Source organism: Osmerus eperlanus, chromosome 20 (genome assembly GCF_963692335.1).
Source record: "Osmerus eperlanus chromosome 20, fOsmEpe2.1, whole genome shotgun sequence".
NCBI lineage: Eukaryota > Metazoa > Chordata > Actinopteri > Osmeriformes > Osmeridae > Osmerus > Osmerus eperlanus.
In genome coordinates this window covers 9,571,255-9,585,914 of record NC_085037.1, presented here as the reverse complement: position 1 = coordinate 9,585,914, position 14,660 = coordinate 9,571,255, and the positions used below count along the sequence as shown (strand labels likewise).

Sequence of the window (14,660 nt, the reverse complement as noted above, 5' to 3'; positions counted from 1 at the left end):
TCACGGATCACTTAGGCGATGTTACTATAAAGTAGCCTAATTAAAACGCACGTTACATGTTGCGTTGGATCACCGCAATAAATAAACATGCCACAGTTGTCTATCTGCCTACTACTCTTAATAATCAGCCTCGATGTCAAGACGGCATTGGAACGACAGAATTTAAAAACACAGGTAAGGACAATATAGTCGTTTTGATGTTGCTGTAATCCGTTTACCCTTCCGCAAAAAAGCAACAAAGAAACGGCGGGAGCAATGTTAAGCGAACAGGTCTAAGCAGTGCATTTTCGTTGACTGCAGCAGAGAGTGTGTGAGAGAAATTGAGTGTGCCAGGTTTACAGGGGGGGGGGGGAGAGAGAGAGAGAAGGAGGGAGAGAGATAGAAAGAGAGGGAGGGCGACAGAGGGGGAGAGAGAGGGGAGGGGAGGGAGGTTTCGCTATATCCCTCTCTGTTTCACAAACCACTTTGAATTTGCAATCCCTTAACACAGCCTCTCTCATTTATCTCTCCTCCCTCCTTTCTATTCAGCCAACTATACAGCCTGTTCCTCCCAACCTCGAACAGGGAGCCGTTCTTCGGCTCCCCTTCTTGTTGAGCCCTACCTCAATTTCAATCTCCACCCTTATCTGACTGAATGTGGCATTTTAATTATAAATGTTAAGTAATTATCAAAGTAGACTTCTCTGTGACCTCTATTTCTCATCACGTATTCTCTCTCCACACTTATTCTGTCTCCAATAACCACAGAATATTTCAATCAAAGCTCCCATTTCCTTTCTGGCTTATTCTGTAGCCGTCTTGCCACATGTTGATCAATAAAAACATTTCATTTAGCGAGACACATTTACTAAATCAGATTGAGATACAAAATGAATCATCTTTTGCCTTCCACCCACACACTCGTACATGAACACAATTTCATCATTGTTGTCTCTGCAACCATCTTCAAGGCGCTCTCATACCAATTTGTGTGTGTGTGTCTGTGTGTGCTAAGGGTGAGTCTGTCGGTGTCTTTAATAATGTATCAGCACACTGATGGGCTGACACTGATCCCTTTCTCCTCTTTCCTCTTTCTTCCTTCCTTCCTCCTTCCTCTTCATTTCTTTCTCTCTCTCCCTTTTCTCATTTCCAGGAGTTGTTACATCGTATTTTCCTTTACAGCATAATGCCCATCTCTTTCTGTGGTTCCCTCCCAGCTTCTCCTTCAATCTAGACACACCAGTCTGACTGTTTCTTATTTTCTCTGGCGGGTTGATATGTATCTGTGCGCCTCAATCTATCTGCTTTCCTATCTCTCTGGGATTATCCATGGCTCTTGTGTTTCTGAGAGGCACACACCACACCACAGCCACCCACAACCCCAACCCCAGCTCATCCTCCTATAAGTCCCTTTACTTTCCGACAAGAGACAGAACGACATCCATATCAGAGAAATGTTCATTTATACCAATTGTATTGTCAAAGATATCGAGAAAACAAGCAAACTCATTACGCATCCTGATCTGTTTTGAATGTTGTGCACCTCATTGCTCAAGAAATTCAGCTGACATCTTTGTGCAGGGCTGATTAGCAATTCTCCAGCACCCTTTAGAAGTAACAGGGTAATTTTGTAAGTGGAGCACTTTAGATACAGAGTGCTTTAGTAAAGAGAATAGCTGTAGTGGTACTTCCACCATCGCTCTTTCTCTGTCACACTCTTCTCTTTTCCTGGGTCTTATATTGGTATATTTGCTTGCACATCGGAAGCCAGAGGCCCAACTTCCATACCATATCACACATGACACGTTCCTATCTCATGCTGCCCTGCCGTATACCCTGCCGTGGCCTGGGGCTCCACACAAAGGCCTGCAATGTCCATTTCTGCCATGGGGGCGGCACCCTTGGCCCACAATGCGCTCCGTGGGGGGAGGAGCCTAGCTACAGTCTTTACACAGTCAGTCTGTCCACTCTCCTCATTGGCTTGTCTGTGTCGTGTTGATTAATTCATGCCTCCACTTTAATAGATTCGTTGATCTGAATGAGGTTAATTTGATTGGATCGGAACGTTAACTAGGTTGGCTCCGATTGTCTGCATTTTGTGCGGGAGGAACACTTGCCTTGTCTGTCAAAAAATGGAATCCCGTCAGGCTTGGTTGCATGGCGCTGCATTGGTATGCATATCCCAGCAGCACCCGGGAGACAGTCCTCCGCTCTACAGATGACAGCAGCAACATGAAGTTAAAGTTGCTTTGAGAAGACTGCTGACAGGCTCAAGGCTACACCCACCACAGTAGGAAAGCCCCGCTCAGGGCCTCTGTCCACACTGAGGCCTCTGTGGGGGTAGCTAGGGTAGCTTGAACCTTTCTCTGCAAGTCAGGAGGGGACACACTCATGCTGCAAGATCAAACACACCCTGGAGCCAAATCCATATCTGAACACGCAACTCTCTCACTCACAATCTTCCTGACACACACGCCCCCCCCCCCCCCCCCCCACACACACACACACACATGCACACACACCCAATCATACAGAGAGATGGGCTCACAAGTACAGTACACACCAGCAGTGTAGCCACGGGGATGCCTGTGGACGCCTAGGCCTCCTCATTTACATGCCCAACCCCCCCAGAGTTTGGATTGCTTATGACATAAAATTAAGTGGCCCCTTCATTGATAGGGCCCCTCCAAAAATAGAATTCTGGCGATGTTACTGGTACACACACATGCTAAGAGTGTTCTGATAAGATATGGCATTAAAATGTCATCCATACAGCGTATGACTACCTTCTACCAGAGCTTGGTGGTGAATCTGTCATTAGCCTGCTAGTCTCCACTTAGCAGAGTAGGACATATAAAACCACTTGGGGTGGTAGCGAATGCCAGCTCGACAGCAATTTAGCAGGCATTACCCCAGTGCCAGAGGGAGTTGAATTAAGATGAAACCTTAATTACAGGATTGTGTTGCCTTCAGACAGACAATCCGCTCCCGCAGAAAGTTGCAGGATGGCCCTCGACACCTCATGTACACTCCCTGTACATCTGTTCCGCAGCCAGAGAGTGCTGAACACAGTCGCACTCTCTGAGCCTGGTGAGGCTGGGTTGAGGCGGAGGAGGGTCTGTGTGCAAGAGGAAATGGAGGGAAGGGATAAACGGGAGGACAAGGACGAAAGGGAGGGAGGATAGAGAGGAAGGGATGAAGAGGAGGAAGGGAAGAAAGGGCGGGCAAGGCAGGAAAGAGAAGGGATAGTGGGTAGATTAGGTCTTAAGAGGTGTCTGGTTCTGTGATGTGCTCTGATAGGACTCCAAGGTCTCCAGGCCACATCTGATATTCATGGATCTGTGTCTCTGGTTCGAAAGAGAAGCCCTGCAGGTTATTCCAAACAATATATAGTATAAAGCATGGGCTTATATGATATAAACATGGCCAGTTGCAGAATCCTGGTCTACATCATGAACTGTATCCACAGTTATTTCTTTGCAAACTCTGATAAGAAGCAATAAAAACAATAATTATAGAATGGAAAGTCAGATCCACATTCACATTTTTGTCTGATCCATCACCATAATATCCAAGCAATAACCAATGATTAGAGGACTTGTGAAGCCAAAATGGCCAGTGGTGTCCTATCTAAGGTCAGTGTGCCCCCCCAGCCCCCATCGGCTTCCTTAGCCAAACAGCCAAGCTGGGCACCACGAGCTTCATTATCACATCCCACCATCTGGACGGAATAAAAGAAAAAACAACAAATCTGGACTGCAGAGTAAAACTCCTTTGCCTTCATTAGGCTTCTGAATGACAACCTGGGTCTATCTGGGGGCGTCGCCCTGGGCCTGAGTTGACTCCACAGGGAGGTATGATTGGCTGTATGGGCTGCCAGGTCACAACGGGACACTGCGATTGGTTGTGGGGGTTGCCAGGTCGCTGCAGGGCAGTGCGATTGGCTCCATAGGGCTGCCAGATCCCAGCAGGAGTGGAGGCACACCAGTGGAAGCCGGTGAAAATCCTACCCCTGGCATCAGACATGAGAAGAAGACAGCTAAGAGGCCTGCTGGCTCCGCACCCGTAAAAAGAACTAATTTTTCCAAAATAATGTGTGTGGGGGTTCTGGGTGCTCTTAAAAACAAAAAAACGGCCAAATCAAGTCTCGTTTCTTTTGGAGCATTATTCAACCTCCGACCCACACTCCTTACTAATATGTGTAGCAGAAATGTCATTTCTTTATCCAAACGTAGCCTTCTCATTTCATCACTGCAGTAATCCTTTTATTGTTCCACCATGGCAAGCCGTATTGAGACACGTTTCTCAATTTGTGTCTAAATTGCATTTGTCCATATATTTGGGGACACAAAATGACATCAGAAGCTCTCCTTGCCAGTAAACAGAATGCATTTAGCTGCAGATGGGGGGAAGAAGGGGGGCAATATCAGAGAACATCAGTCAGCCTGTTCCTCAGTGGTTCGAAAGGTATTAAAACTATCGTTTCAACTCAGACAATAACAGGGGAATGTGAGAAGATGTTAGTGGTGGAATTGTGAATTGTAGGATGCCCCCACCCCCCATTGAACTGGAGAGTGAAATATGACCAGGCCCTGCTTTATAACACACCTGCTGTTTCAACCGTCTGTCCCACTGAATCACTCTCTCTCTCTCTCTCTCTCTCTCTCTCTCTCTCTCTCTCTCTCTCTCTCTCTCTCTCTCCTCTCTCTCTCTCATCTCTCTCTCTCTCTCTCCTCTCTCTCTCTCTCTCTCTCTCTCTCTCTCTCTCTCTCTCTCTCTCTCTCTCTCTCTCTCTCTCTCTCTCTCTCTCTCTCTCTCTCTCTCTCTCTCTCTCTCTCTCTCTCTCTCTCTCTCTCTCTCTCTCTCTCTCTCTCTCTCTCTCTCTCTCTCATCCCCCCCATCTCAAACCTCCTTCACTCCTCTCTGACATCCCATTATACCTTCAGCTGCTCAGGGCCTCTCCAGTTTAGTATGCTTCATACATAATCTCCACCACTCCTCTCTTTCTCTCTAGCTTCCACCTTAAACGCCCTCTTCATCTTATAGTGCTCCATCCGTCCCCTCTTCTCATCTCCCCTCCTTGCTACCACTGACCCCCCCCCCCCAACATACACACACACACTTCACACTAATAGCTGTCAGAAGGGCAGCCATGCGCCTCACTGTGTCACCCTGGTCCTGACAAAACCGCCATCTGACTGACTAGCTCTTTATGATGTCCACTTGTCTGCGGCTTGAGAGTTCTGCAGTCGGGCTACGGCAGGTTTGGGCCCGGTCCAAAAACTATGATTCAGCGAGTCTGTTCTATACCTCCCTTTCTCTACTTCCTCCCTCTATCCCTGCTCCTACTCTCCCACTTTCTCCTGATCAACATCTCTGGCGCACTCTTACGCAACTTTCCCTCTCACCCATTTCCCTCCTTTTCCTCTCTCAGCTCTACCCATCTCATCTAAACTGTCCATACCTCTGCACTTTTGGTCTCACTCTCTCCCCTTACAATCCTACCCCCCTCCCCCCAAGTCCCACAGATGCCCCCCCCCCCTCTCTCTCTCTTTCTCTGCGCTCATCCCCGTTCAATGTAATCATGTTAATGTGATCTGCAGTGCGTCCATAAAACACACACTAATCTGCCTGGCTGTCTGTGAGCAGAGTTGAACCTTCTCTGCTATTTCGGGCTCCTCCATTCCTCATGTTTACGACACATCTTGTATGATTGCTTTGTCACTGGAGCGCTTACTTCACTGTGGTTGCATGCGCCACAGTGCTAACATGGTTGTTGCTATGCATGGTATAAAGCTGGAGGTGGTGTTCTATTCAAGTTTCTTTCCCTTTTGTAAAAAATAAATAAATAAATTTATACAGATGAATTCAAGGCTTGCATTGCGTTTCACTACATGATACAGTTTTGAGGAAACCAACTGAAATGGAATGTTAACTATTAAATATAGACCCAAAATTGTCACACCCGAAATAACACAACCTCCAGGGTCTCTTTCATTGGAAAAGTATCCACATACACAACTGCAGTTGAAACGGTATCAACATAAACGGCTTATAAATATGCATTGGGCCCCTTGGTGCAGGTTCATCCATTTAGCCCTCCTGCACGCACATCTCTCCTGATCCCATTTAAACTCTGTGATTGGTTACTTCCTCCGGAGGCAAAAGTTCCACCCGTCTCAGACCCCTGGAAAGACAAGCTTCGGACATTGGCATGCGACAGGGGCCTGCACCTTTCCCGCCCTCAGGCGAGCCACTTAACCCCAGCTGACCCTCCAGAGCCCTGGTAAGATGAGGAGGAGAGAGGCGACTGACAGACCAATATATCACAGCATTAATAACAGCATCAGGGCAGAGTAACAGGCCAATACGCCCCTGCATTAGACAGGCCTCTGACACGCTAGCAGTCCTGTCAGAACACAAGCCCTAGACTAAACATGCTCAGTAGGTCATCATGACCCGTGACTTTGAGATGTGAGGGCAAACTCAAACCCTAGAGACCGTCTGTATGGGGACTGATTGCTAATGTGACAGACTAGTATCGAGCGCAGGTCGGTACTGAGACTGTGTGAGCAGTCTAAGCTACAGCACACAGGTAAGAGCCAAGGGAGCATTCAGGCGAAGGGTTTCAGACAAGGTCACAACCAACAGAAGAGGCACGAATGGTGCGTCATCTTTACCGTCCTCCGAATATGGGCAGGATGATGTAATCACTCATGGACATGAATATTGATGAGGGGTGTTTGTTAGTGACAGATGTCCTGTAGGACATCCCTGTGACGCATGGTGATAGTGGGTGTCCATTCCAGATGTGACTGGAGTCATTATCATTGGAGTGGGTGTGGAAGAGGATCCAAACTGCTTGGTGGGGAGATTAATATAGTCCCTGGCTGCCTGCAGTTCACTCCAGACCTTTCACCTTATCTGTCTTTATCACTCTCCCCAACTCCATCGAATCATTTGTATTCAGGCTTTGTTCATGATCTACACCACACTGACGGCAAACACCAGTCCCCTTACTAATAATTCGTCCTTTCTTTAAGCTGGTTCTCTGCTCAGCTCTTATACTCGTTCATTTTCTAGTCTTTATTTGTGAACAGTATGGTAAGGTCTTCCAAAAAAAGCGAGCTCTATGGGGTAAATTCAGAATGTCACATAAATGCCATATGGTATTTTGATCTGGAGGGAGACCTTTCCTTTCGATCTCCCATGAGGATATCTAACAGGCCATAGACACACAGACACACACACAAGCAGGACACAGACACACACACACACACACACACACAAGCAGGACACAGACACACACACACACACAAGCAGGACACAGATACACACACACACACACACACTCACAGACACAGTAGACCATATCACAGTATTCAATCGCACATCGTTTGTGCAACTAACACATAAACAAACATTTAAATCTCTGACTCTCTCCGACATTTAAATCTCTCTCTCTTCCCCTCCCTCACTCTCTCCATTCCTCCTACACAGACACAAACACCCAGCCAGAGCGCCGACCTTTCCCCTGCTGGGCTGGATACAGGTGGGAGGTGAAGGCCTACTGTGAGTGAGATGGAATGGGCCCCCCACCGTGAGTTCTGTCTTAATTAAAAGACTCTAATGCTTGCTACATCCCGCTTGGTAGAGAGGAGCCATGGGGGACTCCCACGGATGCCTCCATCAAATCCTGGATTAATGTTCCCTCCTACCTACAACCTCAGGAAAACAATACCAAATAACCAGAGCTCTGCGCCCACGAAGTAAGCCCACAACACACTGTATTGTGCTTCCTCTGTAAAGTATGATCAATTGTGTCAAATTGATGCCTTCCTGACAACGGCAACAATACACAGTCAATCCATGAAATTGAGAAAATCATCTTTTCAGGGGTTTTGAAAGATGTCATTTGCATCAGTATCAAGATGGAGTCTGCTTGTGATATAACAGCATGTATTTTAACTAGAAATAACCAATTTATTCCATTTCTAATAGAAATGTCTTACTTATACTGGTTATGAAATAAGTAAACCAATTATTTTGGTTGTGGCTAACAACTCTTACAAATACTTCCTCATCTCTCTGGTCTATTGGCACAAAACTGAATGTGTTCTCATCTGCAGGAGCAGTTCCATTAAAGAAATAACTGAAAAGCGACAAATAAATAAGAGGATGGCATCTCAGAATCCCATGACTCACATGAAAACGTTTAAAACGTGCACAGCGGTATTTGTGGGAGAAGACTAGCCCAAAAAAAGAGAAATGTCAATCCTGCAGAAGGGTAGTGAAATAGTATTTCTGTCTGTCCCATAAAGGTCCAGCTAGGCATGTTGATAAGACTGAGGCAGGACATGATGTCTCTGGAGACTTTCAGGCCCAGACTAGTGGACTCAGGTGGGGTTGGAGGGAGTGTAATGGAACTGGAGAGAGCATTCCCTCCGCTGGGTCAAAACAACCACACTACACCATTTGCTAAATAGATGGGGGACATAAATCTCCCACTCCATCTCCCTCCATCCCCAATGTCTGTCTTCTTTCCAATCTCCCTCTCTCTTCCATTCCCCCGCTCTCCACCTATTCAACGCTGTATTACCGCATCCCTCTATTTCACCAAAACCCTCTTTCTGTCACCCTTACTTTCTATTACCGGCCGTGGCTGTCATTTGGTCTGTCTGTTGGTCTGCCTTCTCTGGCTGTCTGGCTGACGTCACAGGCATGCTGGGACAGTGGCACTGCCATTCATCAGTTTCGCAAACACTGGAGGATGATCCTGAGAGAACAGCGGAAACCTTGACACCGTTCACGTTCTGGAATATTAAGAAAGCCACCCAGCTGTGACCGGGGAATTCACTTAAAGCGACTGTTTACTTCTATTAGAAACCCATTCCCACCCATGGTGGCAATATTTGAACATGCCATAGATGTCATTTCTGAAACATATTTATTTATTTTTCACTTTTGGATGAAGCAGAAATGGCCTTTAGTGTTCTTAGCACCACACTGCCACCCAGACGCCCTGACTTGGTACTGTTCTCCGGCACCCAAACAGGCCACTGCAGGGCCAGGGAAGCACGTCGAATTGCTGCCAAAGTTAATCTGAGACAAAAAAACAGACGCTTACATGACCTTCACGTCTCTTTATCATCATAATGGACGAGGGACGGAGCACACAGGAGGAAGGACCAACCGCCGTCCTCCTGCCTGCTAAGGAAGCACAGCCCATCCTCTGTCATTTCTCACTGAGGAGAATGCAGACATGTGGATTTATGTTCCCTTGAAAAATGCTGGGCTTATTAGGGGCTTCATGACCTCTGGATAGGACAAAGAGAACACAAGGTCCACAAGCTTCTCCTTTATAGTGTATCTAGCTCCCCCTTGTGGTCAGACAGAAAATTTACACTTCAGTCTTTACAACAGTTGACCAATGTTGCCCCCTAGCCAAGGAAAGCAATGCTGCATTGTAGTTGAAGAAATTTAGTTCAAGATTTAAATAGCTATTTGTGTAATACCTATCCCCCCAAAAAATTTGAGCATTTGACTACACATTATAATTTGAAGGTAAAATACAGTCATTAACCCTTGTGCTGCCTTCGGGTCATTGGGAACCTTCGGGTTATTGTGACCCATCGTCGTGTTGCGACAACTTTACCTAATACAAAAATAAAGTGAAGCATTTTCTTTTAACCTTCACGCTGTTGTGTTAGGTAAAGTTGTCGCAACACGACAGTGGGAACCAAGTGGCCTTGGTTCAAACCCAGCCCAAGCCCTTTGCTTCGTGTCTTCTCTCTCCCCTGCCTTTCCTGTCTAACTAAAACTGTACTCTCCAATAAAGCAAGACAAATATATAGCAATAGTTTTTTTGTGAAAACTGATTAAATCTAGAAAGAGGGGTGGACTTAAAAAAAAAATATCCAGTGAATATTTGCATATTAAGTCCTTATTTCATTAGGAGGGGGATTGGATTAGCAGGGTATGCTGATTGCTTAGATGTGGTGATTTGAGGAGAATTGATGGAACATTAATAAAATATAGTAAAAATCAAGTAAAAAAAAAAAAAAAAAGTAAAATAGAAATGCAGCAGATGAGGTTACTGTCTGTAAATCCTGTTCAAAATGTCAGTGACAATTCCTGAAATAACAATTAAATGATTAACTTACATGATGATTCTAATACATGCAATGTGTTTATTTAGCAGACACCTTTATCCAAAGCAACGTGTATGATTACAGCCTGTGACCTCTTGATTTGAAGTCAAATGTTCTACCACTGAGCCATACCTGTACCCAGGGTGCGAATTACGGGGGGGTCTGGGGGGGGTCTCACCCCCCTAATTTACATTTAGTCATTTAGCAGACGCTCTTATCCAGAGCGACTTACAGTAAGTACAGGGACATTCTCCCCGAGGCAAGTAGGGTGAAGTGCCTTGCCCAAGGACACAACGTCATTTGGCACAGCCGGGATTCGAACCAACAACCTTCTGATTAATAGCCCGACTCCCTAACCGCTCAGCCATCTTAAGACTTGGACCCCCCCAAAAGAGGTAAAAACAACAGGTCGGGTCAAGAAGCAGAAATGTAAAAGATGTACCACTCAAACAATGAACAGTGTCTTTAAGATTGATTTCCTCAATTCCATTCTGGCATGACTTCAAGCTACTTGACAGTCACATGATAAAAAAGAGATGGATGTCATTTCTAAGGCAACACTGTCACTATGTGACCAAGGACAATTCTCTTTACACATTTTAAAGCTGCATTTGTGCATTTATTCTAACATAGGTGTTAGAAAGCATGCTAAATCCCACAACGTGTTCTATGGTGTGCAAATCGTGTGTATAAGAAACACTGGTCTTACCTGTGTAGTGTCTGTCATCTTTTTAATATGCATGTTGGAGAAAATAATCATAATTGAATTGTCTTACTCTCAGCACACACATCACATGCTGCATAAAATAATAGACGTTATGATGATGATGATAACATAATAATATGTATCATAGGATTTTTTCAAAGAAAATTATTATAGAACCATTTGCATATAGATATTTCTATGTTTTTCCTGGAGGATTTCCTATGGATGTCTCCATACAGAACAGATGGTCATTACAAACCATATCCTAGTAGAGTAGTATACTAGTCAACTCACAGTGGCAGACAGGCTTGGGGGTGTCCCACTTCCCCAGTTTGTTACAGTGGGAGGAGTTCCGGCCTACGAGGATGAAGCCAGGCAGGCAGCTGTAGTTGAGCACGGTGCCCTCTACTGGTGGACCCGAGGGTCGCTCCGACACGCGCCCATTCTCCAGGGACGTCCAAACACGCGGGCACAGCAACACTGGGAGACACGCGCATGGACGGACACACACACACACACACGCAATTCAGTCAGACAGGACAGACAGAGAGGTGGGAAGGGACTTAACTGGCCAGAAAATAAAATGCCTCAGAAAAAAGCAAGACCTATCCCTCAAATGGCGTAATTCATTAGAAGTGTACAGGAGCCTTTGAAGAGCCTAGCTGGTGAGTGAAGGTCTCTGTGGAAGGTAGGGACAGGTGCTTGGAAGGACACTCATGTCAATCTAACGCAGCTCAGTGGAGGAGGCCATGTGAGGCTACAAATCCCAAGTGCAATAAAGGAAGATTGTGCTGTAAAAGGCCAGTGTTTGTTTATTATTCTAGGGATCCTCTTCCTGTGTAAATGAAGGCTGCATGCCTAGGAAGGCTTGGAGAGAAGATGGTGTCGAGTTAGAGAGCCTTACCTCTGTCTTTAAAGACGGCAGAATTGCTGTTTGGCCTAGTTTAGACCCTCTGCTACAGGAAAATAAAGGAGCACCAATGGGTATGTAGTTTAGAATTATAGAGAAAGACACAGAAAGTGAGAGAGAGAAAGAGAGGGAGAGAGAAAGGAAGGAAGAGAAAGAAGAAACAAAGAGATAAAGAAAGATATAAAAAATGGGGGTGACCTGAGAGGAGAGACAGGGAGAGAAGGAGAAAGCGAGAGAGAAAGAGAGAAAGAATAAGAAAGAGAAAGGGTGTGCGAGATTTGGGGTGTAAGGGTATAGTAGAACTTACAGCATTTGCTATGCTGGCTTAGGTCTGTCCAGGTGCCATCGGGAAGACACTTCCTCACCTTGGGCCCCACAATCACCCGGTTCCCTCTGCAGATGTACTCAATCTCATAGTCCACAGGCAGTACCTGAACACTTCGGATCTACACACACACACACACTACATTACATTTACATTTAGTCATTTAGCAGACGCTCTTATCCAGAGCGACTTACAGTAAGTACAGGGACATTCCCCCCGAGGCAAGTAGGGTGAAGTGCCTTGCCCAAGGACACAACGTCATTTGGCACGGCCGGGAATCGAACTAGCAACCTTCAGATTACTAGCCCGATTCCCTAACAGCTCAGCCACCTGACTCCTTCACACACAAAACAGCCTGGGTTTTAGTCCCGCAAATAATGACTTTCAAATCAATGACTTATCTGTAGAGTAACTGATAATATACGAATTACTACAGGCCTTTGTAATGCTCAGTTTCCTCCTAGCCCAATATTCTATCATCTATATTAGTTTAAAATGTTCACCATTTAGTCGGCTAGGACAAAAGTCCTCCCTCACCTGTTCTTGGGTCAGGCCTCTGTACCTGATCCCTCCATCACGAGGCGGACGGATGATAACACAGCCTAAAAGAGAGAAAGACACACCATCAGATAAACGGATACAAAACGACCATGCTGGAGGGCAACAACATCCATCTCTGGGAGCTTGCTCCAGGTTTACCCCAACACTGTCAGTGAGTGTGTACGGCCACTAGATGGAGCTCTAACTCAGATCTTTATCTCCACAAGAGGCCTGTCAGAGCGTTCTTATCTCACCATGCAGCACAGACCCCCCCAAAATGATATCTGGGGATGGAGAGACTAAGAGATAGGGGAGGGATAAAGAATGGGATGAATACATCAACAGGGTTTGACGAGGACTGGGAGCGACCACAATTATCTGACTACATAGACCCTATTGCACCTAATATGGTTGGCAGGTTTTGGAAAGACTATTTTTTAGTCTGTAGGCTAGTCATACCTATTTAAAAAAAAAAAACAGTCACATGCTAAAATGTGGTATGTTTTCTTTTGACTAAGATAACCAAAATTCAATAAACTTCGCCTGCATCACCCTGTGATGTGCATTTGAGTTGCTACCTGCTGTGCAGTTTTTTATTCTCTATCTCCCTCTGGCCCGGGCATCTCCCCTGGGGATAGAGGGTCTGGACCCAGCGATTAGGCCTGGGTTCAGCCACGGTGTCACCCCTTAATTACAGCATTCACAGCATCTCTCACCAGAGGGCAGGAGAGACCATCCGACGTGACTCAAATATCAACAGGAGCCCGCATGCAGCGGCATTTTCATGGGAAACGAGCTAGGAGGACTGAATGGCAGGCTGCCAGTCTGATGTCAGGTTTGGGACTAGGTAACAGCGCTCTGACACCTGTCTCACTGCATCAGCCTCCAAGCTAAAAGTAGCGGTTTGAGAAGTTTAGAAATGTAGACGTGCATGTTTAGAACAATCGTCTATTAGCACTTTCGCTCCCATTTGCTGCAGATTGGTTTTTAAATGCAGGCTATTCTAGCATTCCTATCCCTGGCTGTATGAGGTAGGTAATGGTGCTTGCCTCATGTTAGTCTCGGGGGCTGACAGTAATTTAACACCAAGGCAATGACTGAAAAAAGACCCCAGGCACACACACAGAATAGCAATCACATGCAAAGCTCCTCGAAATGAGGGAGGGCCCTTTGACCACATAAACACACTGTATGCAGTGATGGAGAGACAGTGGGTGAGCAGAGTGAGTGAGTGAGATAAAGAGGAAGAGAAAGAGAGAGAGAAAGAGAGAGAAAGAGAGAGGGAGACAGAAATAAAGGAGAACACTCTGACAAAGACAAACACTTAGATGCGTGCAGACTCATTACCGGCAGTTGTATTGTGCATAGCCGCAGTGAGTGAGGGGAACACGGACACAATTAGCAGAAGAAATGACAGTGCCATCCCTCCACCTGCAGGAAAAAAAAGAAGTAGTGAGAGCTGTATTAATACTGGGGAGGAGAGGGGGGTTAAAAGACAATAGGCAGTACAAAGACCTGGGAAAAAATATAGGCGTGACAAACACAAGTCTGATGATGGTGGAGAGAAACAAGCTAGAGGGAGGTGATTTCGAGAGAACGAGGGGGAACAAAAAATAGAAAAAGGAAAAGGGGAGCACACACAGAGAGAGCGATTAACAGGCAGAAGAGAGTGTGAAAGAGTATTCAAGCCCTAACAGACACATGGAGTGCAGTGCACGGTAACCTAGTGACTGGATGTCTCTGCTCGGTATCTGAACAGCTCCTGTTCCATCCATCCCTCCATCTAGGCCTGCGTGAGTCACCATCACATGGGCCGGGCAAGCGACTGGCGCTGGCTCGGTCTGAAACTAGCGCTTTCTGAGCACCACTGCTCTGCTGGCACAGGATGCCAGGGAGAACAGGGCCATTTTTAGGTCCACTTCATTCACTGCATTTGAGGGGGTGTAATTTAAATATAATTATAAGGATTGATTATTTACTTTGACCCAGTGGATGATGCTGGGGTATCTCGGCGAAGGTAGTCGAGTGGAGAATGAACCATAATGAATT

At 46.0% G+C, this 14,660-nt stretch overlaps 1 protein-coding gene across 1 annotated transcript in view; it reads right to left on the bottom strand.

Annotated features, from left to right (window-relative positions):
- Positions 1-14,660, bottom strand: part of gabbr1b (gamma-aminobutyric acid (GABA) B receptor, 1b) — a 52,187-nt gene that overhangs the window by 27,141 nt on the left and 10,386 nt on the right. Inside the window, exons 2-6 of the mRNA XM_062486459.1 lie at positions 13,959-14,042; positions 12,609-12,673; positions 12,054-12,192; positions 11,131-11,316; positions 10,840-10,857 (exon numbers count right to left, since the gene is read on the bottom strand). Of these exons, the coding sequence (XP_062342443.1) occupies positions 10,840-10,857; positions 11,131-11,316; positions 12,054-12,192; positions 12,609-12,673; positions 13,959-14,042 (492 nt within the window). The remainder of the gene's footprint in view (positions 1-10,839; positions 10,858-11,130; positions 11,317-12,053; positions 12,193-12,608; positions 12,674-13,958; positions 14,043-14,660) is intronic.